Raw genomic sequence first — 13,302 nt, forward strand, 5'->3', positions numbered from 1 at the left:
TATCAAAAAAAATTGTCAAAAAAGTCATGACAATATTAAAAATCCATTAGAACTGTTTTTTTCTAAAAATTTAACGGAAAAGATTAAATAAATTAACGAAACAAATTTAAAGAACATAATATTTTTTAATTAAAAAATTATAGTAAAACATTAAATTAAATTAGGGATTAACTACTATATACAAAATTTACACTGTCGATTTATCACGATCATCCGTTTGCATTATTTTATAGATTTTCAAAATAAAAGTCAAACTTATTTTAATATTCCACGTCTAAGATTAATTCAATGTATAAAATCATTTTATATCGGTGTATTTCAATTAAATCCATTAAATTAAATTAAGTTAAAAGATCCAACTTTTAAGCCTATTTTCAACTATTATGGGAGAGCAGTTTCATTCCTCCGAATGGACCGGTGACGAGACCAAGTGAACGTTAGTGTATTTCCCGCGCCAAAGCAGACAATCCATCTCCCTTCCTCGACCACACTCTCCCATATCTTCGGAGAATCAGGTAACTCCGAATGGACCGGTGACGAGACAACGACTGCGCATGCGGCGGCTTGTCGGTGTGGCATGAAGACTGTATCTTGGCGGCGGTGACTAAAACATAAAGTCTCATCTAAACCGCGCCATATATTCACTCCTCTCCCTTCCAAGTCATTCTTTATCTTGCCAGCAAAGCTTCCCAAGTTCTCTCCGTCTCTTATGAAATGTTACCTTTTCATAAGCTATCTCACCACATTTCAGAATTACAAGCATTGGTTTCCTCATTCCACAAATCAATAACATCACTACAAAACCCACTTCTTCCTTTGGAACTTCTAGCAAAAGCACTAGACCAAAACCCAGACATCAAAGCCTTGAAAAATCTCCACTCCAAGATTTTTCATCTCAATTCACATCAAAATCCATCTCTAGGTATCAAACTCATGAGGGCATATGCCGCTTGTGGAGAACCTGCGTTGACACGCAAGGTGTTTGATGAAATGTGTGAGAGGAATGTTATTTTCTACAATGTCATGATTAGAAGTTACGTGAATAACCACCAGTACAATGATGGGTTGTTAGTTTTTAAGGACATGGTTAATGGAGGGTTTAGACCTGATAACTATACATACCCTTGTGTTCTTAAGGCTTGCTCTTGCTCTGACAGTTTGAGCTATGGGTTGCTGATTCATGGAGCTGTGTTGAAGGTTCGGATGGATTTGAATTTGTTTGTTGGTAACGGTCTTATTGCTATGTATGGAAAATGTGGATGCTTGGTTGAGGCGCGGCGTGTGTTTGATGAAATGCTGTGTAGAGATGTTGTTTCGTGGAACTCGATGGTTGCGGGGTATGCACAAAACATATTGTTTGATAACGCGTTGGAGATTTGTAGGGAAATGGAGGATTCGGGACAAAGACCGGATGGAGGTACGATGGCTAGTCTCATGCCAGCTGTAGCCAACACTTCACCGGAGAATGTTTTGTATGTTGAGAAGATGTTTGTGAATTTGGAAAGGAAGAATTTGGTATCGTGGAATGTGATGATAAGAGTTTATATGAAAAATTCCATGCCCAGAAATGCTGTGGATTTGTATTTGCAAATGGAGAAAAATGGCATGGAACCGGATGCAATCACATATGCTAGTGTTCTTCCAGCATGTGGGGATCTTTCGGCATTGTTGTTGGGAAGGAGGATTCATGAATATGTTGAGAGGAAGAAATTACGTCCAAATTTGCTACTGGAGAATTCTTTGATCGACATGTACGCAAGGTGCGGATGTTTAGAAGATGCAAAAAGAGTGTTTGACAGTATGAAGTTCCGTGATGTTGCATCATGGACTTCATTGATATCTTCCTATGGTATGACTGGGCAAGGATGTAATGCTGTGGAACTCTTCACAGAAATGCTGAATTCTGGCCAAACTCCAGATTCTATTGCATTCGTTGCAATTCTCTCGGCTTGTAGTCATTCAGGATTATTGGATGAAGGGAAGTTTTACTTTAAACAGATGACAAATGATTTTAGAATAACACCAAGAATCGAACACTATGCTTGTTTGGTTGATCTATTAGGACGTGCCGGCCGTGTAGACGAGGCCTATAATTTTATCAAACAAATGCCAATTGAGCCAAACGAAAGAGTTTGGGGGACACTTCTTAGCTCTTGCAGGGTATATTCAAACATGGATATTGGACTTTTAGTAGCTGACCACTTACTTCAATTAGCTCCTGAGCAATCCGGTTACTATGTTTTGTTATCGAATATTTATGCAAAGGCTGGTAGATGGAAAGAAGTAACGGATATCCGATTAGTAATGAAGAGAAGAAAAATTCGGAAAACTCCCGGCATCAGTAATGTTGAGCTAAACAATCAAGTTCATACATTTCTTGCGGGCGACACATCACATCCGCAGTCAAAGGAAATATATGAAGAGCTAAGTGTGCTGGTGGGGAAGATGAAAGAGTTAGGATATGTACCTGAGACTGATTCAGCACTTCATGATGTGGAGGAGGAGGATAAGGAAGGCCATCTAGCTGTTCACAGTGAAAAGTTAGCTATTGTGTTTGCTCTTTTGAATACACAAGAGTCTCAAATTAGAATTACCAAAAACCTTCGTGTTTGTGGAGATTGTCACATTGCTGCAAAGTTAATCTCCAAAATAGTTGAACGTGAAATTGTTGTTAGAGATACTAATAGATTCCACCATTTTAAGGATGGTGTTTGCTCTTGTGGTGATTATTGGTGAGGGTTCTGATGAAAATTTAAACGGAACTCAGCCATGCTATATACTAGAATTTCGCAATTTTGATCGGAATTTGGTTGTGCATATTTATTGTAAGTTTATTACACTGTGAAGCCTGATGACTGCTATTGGAGCTTAAGTACAGGACGTCTTAGAACAATTTCCTTTGTAGTGAGATTAACATACTGGCATATTGTGAATTTATCTTTTCAGCACTGAAATGATTTGTATGGTCCGGTTCTGGATTTTGTTGTTTCTTGTTAACAAGTCATGACCTCTTTTTGCATCTTCTAAACCTATACTAGTGGATAGAAAAGGGCGTATGATGCATGAAGACATAAAGAGAGAAAGTTACAGAAGATATTTGGGAGAGAAGGACTGAAGTTCACGGAGAGGTGTTTATAAAGAAAAAGAAGGACCAAAAATGAGAGTACCAGCAGGAATTACTTGGATGAAAAGGCACTGATAGGTATTTCAATTTTAATAACTAATGTAAGTTTTCAAGATTAACCTTCTAAACATAAGGGCACATTAGCTAGTTCTTACATTTCTATGTTGTGTTTATGTTACACAATATTTCTACTAATTATGTATATAATGTCTATTACAGGACCCATCAATATCTGGCGCCTGAAGAATGTTTTTACAGATTTTCCCAGGTGTCTCAGATTTTCAACACTTCATGTCTTTGGTTGCCTTGCCTTTGCTTCTACCTTATTGCAAGGCACGCAAAAATTGGATCAAAGATCCAGAAAATCCATCTTTTAAAGCTAAAAACAAGGGACCAAAGGTTACGGTTTCACGGATCTTGCTTCTCGACAAATTTTTCTTTCAAGAAATGTAGTTGTCTATGAAGATTCTTCCCTTAATTGATTCTATTGCCACAAACTGTCCATGATGAACCTCTTTGATTCTTAACTTTCTTATCAAATTGAGCCTGCCATCCAACGAACATCTTCAAAATCACCTACTTCAGAATCTAGTATGGATATTATTCCCCAAACTAGTCTTGATACTATGATTCATAAACCACCTCACCGTTTAAATACTTCGTATGCAACAATGTGACCACTACGTCTACACCTTATCCTCTCCACTTTGTGATATCATATGGCAAATTCTCCTATTTATAAAAACTTTATACTTTCCACATCCTCTCACATTGAACCCACCAGTAGGGGTGTGCAAGCATGATCACTGGTTGGCAGCTATGGCTAGTGAATTCCAGTCCATTTAACTCAACAACACTTGGGGAAATTGTTGATCTTCCCCCCTGATAAATGCCTACTGGGTGTAAATGGGATTACACGATCATGTATACGATTTATGGATCTATTGAACATTATAAAGTTTGTTCAGTTGCAAGAGGTTATACCCAAACTGAAGGAAAATACTTTCTAGACGCGTTCCCCCCTATGTCTAAATTGAAAATTGTCTGACTGTTACTTTCCATTATTGCCATACAAAATTGGTCTCTTCAACATCTTGATATTGACAATGCTTTCTTGCATGAAGATCTTCATGAAGAAGTCCGCATGATCGTTCCTAAAATTCTGGTAAAGTTTGTCATCTTCTTAAATCTTTATATTGTATGAAGCAAGCTAGTCGTCACTGGTATGCCAAACTATCTCATTCCCTTATTTAATTAGGCTATCACCACTGCTCCTCGGATTACTCTCTTTTCACCAAAATTAGAGATTCGTCTTTTACCGCCTTTTTAATATACACATGATTTAATTCTAGCTGGTAAGGACTACACTGAAGTAGCATCTGTTAAACATCATTAGAGGTTGCTTGTTCCTTTCTACGCTGCATCAAGAACTTTCCTGCCCAATTGTTATTTTATCCTCTACTTCTTCCATCCTTCAATTTAAAGGTTTCCGTGATTCCGATTGAGTGTCTTTCCCTGCAACTTGTAAATCCGGGACAGGTTGTTGAGTTTTTTAGTAGACTCTTTAGTCTCATAGAAATCAAAAAACAAAAAATGTTGTATCTAGGTCATCTGTTGAAGTTGAGTATCGTGCCTTAGCAACTACGGTTTGTGACCTTCAATGGTTATCATAACTTCTTCGTGACCTGCAATCCCATTCATTTCACACGCCCTCCTTTACTGCGATAATCAATCTGCTAAACATATAGCAACCAAACCAACATTTCACAAACTAATTGAACAAATTGACATATACTTCATTTTGTTCGCAAAAAACTTCATGCCAACTGTTTCATTTAGTTACCAGCTCCTGCCAAGTTATAGATATTCTAATGAAGGCTTTGGAACCTCAGGCTTTCTATTTTATCATTTACTTTCTAAGATGGGAGTTGATGATATCTACCCTCCATTTTTTGAGGGGTACTAGAGTTATCACTAGAGCCATTGTTGTCGTAACTTCCGAATGCGACATACATCGAGGTTGATTAGTTCCTTGACTTGCATTAAAGCCATTGTTGTTGTAACTTCTAGAAATTATAAAGAGAAAATGATTTAGTAAACTTACTCACATCATTGGCCTTAAAAACAAAAATAATCTCACTCTTAATTCAGCAAAAAGAGACTCGATGTCAATTCTTCATCCAATTTTTTAAAATATTAGATATATCAGCCACCACTCTCTTGTCTATCCAGTTTTTTTAAAACAAAATAGAGTGCAAAAGCAACGAATGACATTACCAAGACATTTTGGTCACCGTCTTCTTCTTTCACTCTAGAAATGTTATTAAATAAAAGAAACAAACAAAAGGATTTAAGGAGACTAGGAAAAAGTCCAAACTTTAACAACTGATGGATCAAAAGGATTTAGGAAATGCTTTTTTCAACCTTAGGGGTATGTCCATGCATTCAAAATCACATAAATCTTTGTCTTTCTAACATCGATCCCATTTTGAATAAAATATGATTCGTAGATGGATCTCCGTATATTAACTATCCGGAGGTGTCTTTGAAATATTCCATGTATTCATTTAGGGTGCTTTTATTCACAAAGTCAGTTTAATTAACAATTCAGTGAAGTTTCTGGATATGCATATCTGAAAATGTCAAGTGGAAAATTAGATAAAACACCTTGCATGATATTCTTCTTCATGCTCAAATATACTTCATTTTCAAAACCTTTAAAAAAGTTTCTTTTATTCTCAATCAACTTTTCAATACCAAAACATCATTCTTGTATTTCATCACATCAAAGGATGCAAAAAAAGTTGGGTAAAGTTCATTCATCCCAACCCTCATTCCTTGTATTAATGTGTTTTTTAAGCTGAAAATATGAACACCGAGTCCGAATATGTATCTCCGGACAAAGTTTACTGTGTTCCGGATATGCATATTCGGATTTGTCTGATACTTTGAATTTTAAAATATGTTTTTCTGTTATTTTTTGTATTAGATATGGTGCACCCGAGTATGTTTCCCAAAGCTATTGTGAGGATGGATGTTAAATCGGAAGAAGTGAAACACGATGTTAAACTAGATGAAGTGAATGATTATTTTAAGTCGGATGATGTTAAATCGGGTGATCGATCGATTGTTGCCGAAGTAGATGTTCGTGTATAATTAACAAATAAACAAGAGTTTATGGTTTGTGAACATATGCTACAATGGATCCGCATGAAGGATGGAAAATTGGGGTTTGACGTTGTAATTGGAAGATCTAACAATGTTCAGATAGAAGACAAGCATTTGTTTCAAATATCAAGCAAATATATAATGTGCGTGCTCGAAACAATAAGGTGGTAAGAGGACCAAGATCTGAGATGCAACAACTGTTGAAACTTTTGAAAGATGACCATTACGTTTTTAGGTATAGAGTTTGTGAGGATATAGTCACCGTTCGAGATATGTTTTGGAGTCATCCTGATTCCATCAAGTTGTTCAACACATTCTCCAACATACTAATAATTGATTCAACATAAAAAAAATAAAGACTTTCACTCTAGGAAATTGTTGTTGTTACTTCTATAGAGATGACATTTTCAGTCGATTTTTCATTTTTGGAATCTGAAAAAAGAGGACAATGTTACATGGGCTTCGAAAATATGCAAGACTACGTTGAAAGACCAAATGAACATGCCACAAGTAATAATCACCGGTCGCGATATCACACTGATGAATTCGATTGCAAAAGTGTTTCATACATCACATGCATTACTCTATAAGTATCACATAACCAAAACTGTGAGAAGTCGACTAAAACCTGTGGTTGGCACCAAACAAATTAAAGGTGATGACGGAAAAATGATCAACCTTGATGTCGTGGTGGAAAAGATAATGGATGCATGAAATGGTATAATAAATTCTTCCACTGAAGAATTATATACTGAATCCGTAATACATTTCAGGAGGGTGTGCACGAAATATATAGATTTCCTAAAATATGTTAAGGACACTATTTTGGATCAGGTGAAAGAGAAGATTACTTGTGCATGGACCAATCAGGTTAGACACTTTAACAATATAACAACTAACAGAGTTGTATCTGCACATGCACTGAAGAATTAGTTTGGAAACAGTAAGTATGATAATTTTCGAAACAGTAAGTATGATATTTTTCGAGATCGGGACACCGTGAACCAAATGCACTGAAACCAACATAATGAGATACACGCATCTTTTGATCAGAGCATTAGCGTGTTAGAACATTGATTCAAAGACAATATCATTTATTCACAGTTGGTTGACAACGTATCTAAGACAACATTGAATTTTATTTTTCACGAAGCCAAGCGAGCAGATGAAACATATTCAGATAGCTAAAAGTGTGGATGTACACTTAAGAAGATGTAGGGTCTTCCATGTGCTTGTTTAATTTCAAAGATGATGAAGCTTGAGAAACCAATACATATGGATAAAGTTTGCACTCACTAAAAGAGGTTATATTTTTATGATGATGATGGTGTGATGAAGGATGATAAATCAAACATATTTATCATGACTGAGTGGAAAGTGATCCAAGAGAGATTCATGAAAGTTGATTACATCATGAAATTGCAAATCAAAGAGCAGCTTAGAAGATCGTTTATCCATAAACAACAGATTTGAAACCACGGTCGGAACCGGTTAAAACAAAGGATGCACCTAAAAAGGTCAAACCGACACAAAGTGATAAATCCACGAGACGTTCTCCTTCATACCTTTTACATGTTGACTTACATTTTCCGGATTCTCTGTCTCCAAAATCCCGAAAAAAAATTATCAAGGATGCTCGCATTAGAAAACCATCTCCTCCATCGTCATTACCAAAAATCATCCACATTGAAGAGATGTCGCTTTTTATGCACAAATGCATTGAGCGGATTGTAGACGTTGAAGGTGATGACACTTGTAATTTTTAAGTTGTTTCGGGTTTACTGGATAAAGGATATGAGGACCACCAACTAGTCATCCTTCATCTTATACAAGACATGATGATTCATAGGAAATCATACACAAAGCTACATTGGAAAAATAAAATTACAATACAATTCTCAATGCTCTTGTTCCTTGTCTTAGTGGTCCGACACCGTTTGAAAAATGGATGTGCTTTCCAAAAATGGGACATCTTATAGCAAGTGCTTATGATAGGGTGTGTATTGATCTAACAATATACTGTTTTTCAGAAGAAAAAAAATTCACTTTGGAGTAGGTTTCCTCAAAATCCATCAAGACACATCATATGTATTGTGTGACTTTCAAAAACACAACATTTTGTTCATGTTTATTTGAAACCGGAAAGTCCTATACAAATACATCACCAGAGTGGATGACACATTTCACCCAAAATGCTGAAACTTGGAAGGATCACTTTCTAGAAAGGATGAAATAGTTCACCAAGTTGAGCGACGTTGAAAGAGAAGCAAATAAGGAAAGTTCAGAGAAGGAACCACCAATAGATTCAGGTAATGACACATGTTTTGGTACATTTTAGTTTTAATCTAAGAATATAACTCGTTTGTATGTAATGTTGTCCATAATTTTATAAAATTGGATGGTAATTATTGGATAATTTTTGTGTTTCTAAATTCTGCAATGCATAATACACTGGTTATATATGAACAATGGTTTGGATGGATCCGAAGATGCATATCCGGACACACCTTTTAATTATTAAAATAAAACAAAACAAGGGACTATACGGATCCGCATCTCCGTAAATACCCTTATTTTTTTAAAACAAAATAGAGCGTATATGGAGATGCATCTCTGAAATATGTCCTGATGAAAGGATAGGGTTCCTATTGTCTAACTTGATCTACCACTTGTATAAATAAAGGTTCCTCTTCCATTTTCTTTACAAAAAACAGAATGAATGCATATCTCCATTTTGCCTTTGTGTATTTCAATTGCGCAAATCCCAACTTCAGTTTAGGGTCTCCGAGGATGTACTTCTCGTCAATCTGAAATCCAAACTGAATACTCTTTCGGAATACTAAAAAAATCAAAGAGTTGTCAAGCTCGAGTATCATTCACCCTTGTTTGATAATGACATGAAGATACAGTTCACCATGCTTAAACCAAATACAGATGATGATTTAAAGATTATGTGGAGTACCTTTCACCGTTACTCAACAGAGGGTTCATTTGAAGTGGATGTGACGATTGCAAGATCAACTGAAGATATTATAAGGATGTTGCAGTGTTCTGAACCATCTGTTTGCAATGACATGTAATGTTAAATTTATGTTAGTAAACAATTATCCATGTAATGTTTATTTTGATGTAAATTTATATTATTTTTCCACTTTTTCATTGTTCCTGGTTGTTTCAAGTTTGAATTAACAGAGCATATTCCAGAGATGCATCTCCGGAAAACTCACTGAATATTGAATTAAGGAGGGTTACAGAGATGCATCTTTGAATTAACCTTTTATATATACAGAGATGCATCTCCTGATTAAATTTATCAAAATAAGGGTTTCTCAGCAATTTCATCTAAGGTGTGTGTGACAAAGGTGTGTGTGCAAAGTAGCTTGCTTATGCACGAGCAAAGAATGAAAGGTCGCAAAGATTTCAAGGAATAACAAGCACTGAAAGTTTCCAATGTAGGAAGAGGAGGTGGAAGAGGTCGAGGAAGATTATGGGGTCGAGGACGTGGTAGAGGTAGGTAGAGTAAAGAATCCGTGGAATGCTACAAGTGTCATAAGCTAGGGAACTATCACAGTGAGTGTCCTAGATGTGAAGAAAGTGTGAATTATGTTGAATTCAATGAAGAAAAAGAGATGACATTGATGGCCAAAAGTGAATCAAAAGGATGGGTTAGGAATAAATATGGTATCTTGATTCAGGATATAGTAATTGTAACGCCTCAAATTGCTTTCAAGATTAACAATTGACCCCACAAACCAACACGGGTCTTTTCAGCATGCTTTGTCATCACTCACACACTTTCGGAAAACCTCCCAGAAGGTCACCCATCTAAATACTACTCCAAGCCAAGCACACTTAACTATGGAGTTCTTATCTGTTAGACTACCGAAAAGAAGATGCATCTTGTTGGTATAGGTAGTACCAATTAATCCTTATAAGTCTTCCTTCAACCATGCAGTCTCTTCCATGCACAGTCTCAAGATTCCTCTCATTCCAATGTGAATTCAGTTTTTCACTAGAAGCTGCTAGGTGTGTCTCATTGTAATGCCTCGTGCACCGACAACCACTCCCCCGCCCTCGAGAATTACATGTAACCACTCTCCGCCCTCTCCGGCTTCGGGTGTTACATGTCCACTAGCTTCCACTTGGTTCGTCCCCGAACCAAACCAACACGAGTCTTTTCAGCATGCTTTATCCTCACTCACGAACTTTCCGGAAAACTTCCCAGAAGGCCACCCATCCAAATACTACTCCAAGCCAAGCAAGCTTAACTATGGAGTTCTTATCTGTTAGGCTACCGGAAAGAAAATGCATCTTGTTGGTTTAGACAGTACCAATTAATCCGTATAAGCCTTTCTTCAACCATGCGGTCTCTTCCATGCACAATGTAACACCCTAAAACCCCAAATTTTAATTTTAAAGAGAAACTCACATGTAGGATGTTACTTAACCAAACACTCATACATAAACATACAACTTTAATAATTCGGAGCAAAAATTAAAAGAAAACATAATATAGTCTCAATTAAAACATCATTGAAAAACTCCATGAATATGAGTTACAACTCAATACATCAAAACATAAGCGTCATGTTCCCCGGTGTTACAGAACCAGAGCATTATTCGAACTAAAATAAAAATAGTAAATTCTAAGAGGGAATTAAAGTCATCCCACAATTATCAGAAACTATCACTCCTGCTAATTACCTGTACAAACATTGCACATAGTCACCCAACAAACAAATAAGGGGTGAGAATACCCTTACAAATAATAACAATGAAATTTAGCAGCAGAATGATAATACGAACATATCATTAATGTTAAAAAAAACAAACACAATTATAAATACAAGCAGATATATCATTCTCAATATATGCGATGCTAGTATGCACAAACTCATTCATCTATATGCATGTGGTACCAAATGTGTGGATATCGGAGGTATATTACTGATTTTATTCGACTAGTCTCTGGTCCTTCCCACCTAGACCAACGATCCCCACCAATGGATCTGAGACTCACCCCTGGTCTTTTCCACCAAGACCCACGATCCCCACCACCAACGGATCTGAGGCCACCAAAATGGACCAAAGTCCCACCTAAACTCCGAAATATATGAATGCATAGTAATATGAATCACGAATATGCATTTCATCGACAAACATCATAATTCACCAAAATAATGTAAAATAATACTCATAAATATCAAAATTATCTCAAAGGATATCACCAAAATATGTTCCATTCACGAACCACAAATTATACAATAAGAGTCACCCAAATTTAAATCACCTAAAATTTTATTTATTAAACAATATATTCACGAACCCAGAAAAGTGACAAAATTGCAAAAATTCTCAAAACATCTCAAAACCTTATTATGTCACTTTATAACTCCATAATAACTCTAAAGTACTTATAGTGCTCTAAAGTATTCAAAGAGGCTCTAAGAGTAACCTTCACGGGTGATAACGAGTGATAACTTTACTGGAACAATAGGGATTTGTGGTTTAACTCAATAATAATAATATTAATTTTTAAAATAGTTATTTTATCTTAATAATTATTAACTCAATATTAATAATAATTTTTAATTCAGTATTATTCTTTTAAATGATTATTATAAAAGTTATTTTAAAATAATTAATTATTATATATAAGAATTATTACAAAATAATTGTTATAAAATAACTATTATAATTATTAATAAAAATATTAATTTCTATTTTTTTAAAATAAAAAGTTTTATTTTTCTAATTTTCTATTTTTAAGGAAATATAACTCTTCGGTCATTTTTAGGATTTATTGATTCCCTAAAATAGCATGGTTTAGCCAAATGAGACTTATCTCATTCGACATGCAAATCATAATATGATCGACCAACAACCATCACCAATCAACATGCAAATTTCATTAATTTAACCCTTATGAGATATTATCATAAAATATAAAATATACGACCAAAGGGGTTGGGTCGAATCTCATTTGTTCTTAACATAAAATAATCATCTATCAGTATATTTATAGAGATAACGAAATCAATATCCATGGTGCTGATGGGTGGGAGGGTAAGGGAAAGTAAAATTTTGACAATTTCTTCACGTTCCTATGTCTCTCCCCAAGGTTCGCTTCCAAAAATTTCAATTCTCACCGCCCCTTCCCAATCTTTCTATTTTTTTTGTTACCCTAATTCTAACATTCATGTTAGAATATATAATCCCATGGAAAAATATATTTTTCTATTTATTATTAATAAAATAATCCTAACTATATAATTATTCCAAAGAAAATAAATATTTTTGTTATTATTAATAAAATGTCACAATTAAAAAATAATTTAATTATAACTTTATTTATTTTATCAAAAATAAAAGTAACACTTTTATTAATTAAATATTTTATTTTAAATAATTATTTAATAAAAACACTCATTATAATTATTATAACTATTTCTAAATTTTTCAATCGACATTCGCTCGGCCCTCAAGTCTCATTTAACTTTTTCACCCTCATTGTTAGATACATCCTTAAGTAATAAGGTTAATATATTTTTAAAGAGAGAATATTATTACTATAATAATTATATAATTAATCCCAATACTTAAATTATTTCAATAAATCATATTTTCCTGAATATTATAACACTTTATTTTTTAACTAAATAAATATTCCAATTAAATAAATATTTTAATTAAAAATATATATTTAATTAAATAAATATTTAGTATCATTATATAATTTATTTCTAAGACTCTAATTATTTCAATTATTACTAAATGATTAAAATTATCTAATATTTCATTATTTAATCAATTAAAATTCCAACACTTATTTATCTTATAAAATTCTAATTCTCAATTATTTAATAATTAAAACTCTAAAATAACTATTTTATTTTTAATTCCCCTAATCCACTAGTTCTCTCTAGATCTTCAATTATCTAATTATTTCAATTAAATTTCTATTTTCTTCACCACTCTAAAACACTCAAATATTCTTACAATTTAATTAA

The 13,302-nt window shown here is 34.3% G+C and overlaps 1 protein-coding gene across 2 annotated transcripts; it reads left to right on the top strand.

The window, feature by feature from the left end:
• Nucleotides 1–397: 397 nt before the first annotated feature.
• Nucleotides 398–4,303, top strand: LOC127075130 (putative pentatricopeptide repeat-containing protein At3g49142). 2 transcript variants are annotated; one of them, XM_051016577.1, is made up of 2 exons: nucleotides 398–3,225; nucleotides 3,344–4,303. In XM_051016577.1, the coding sequence occupies exon 1, from the start codon at nucleotides 715–717 to the stop codon at nucleotides 2,734–2,736; it is 2,022 nt and encodes a 673-aa protein (XP_050872534.1). In that variant the 5' UTR covers nucleotides 398–714; the 3' UTR covers nucleotides 2,737–3,225; nucleotides 3,344–4,303. The 2 variants fall into 2 exon arrangements, with proteins under 2 accessions (XP_050872534.1, XP_050872533.1); XM_051016576.1 differs by having other exon boundaries at nucleotides 398–3,202; nucleotides 3,344–4,302.
• Nucleotides 4,304–13,302: the final 8,999 nt, after the last annotated feature.

Source organism: Lathyrus oleraceus, chromosome 4 (assembly GCF_024323335.1).
Source record: "Lathyrus oleraceus cultivar Zhongwan6 chromosome 4, CAAS_Psat_ZW6_1.0, whole genome shotgun sequence".
In the NCBI taxonomy this organism is placed as follows: domain Eukaryota; kingdom Viridiplantae; phylum Streptophyta; class Magnoliopsida; order Fabales; family Fabaceae; genus Lathyrus; species Lathyrus oleraceus.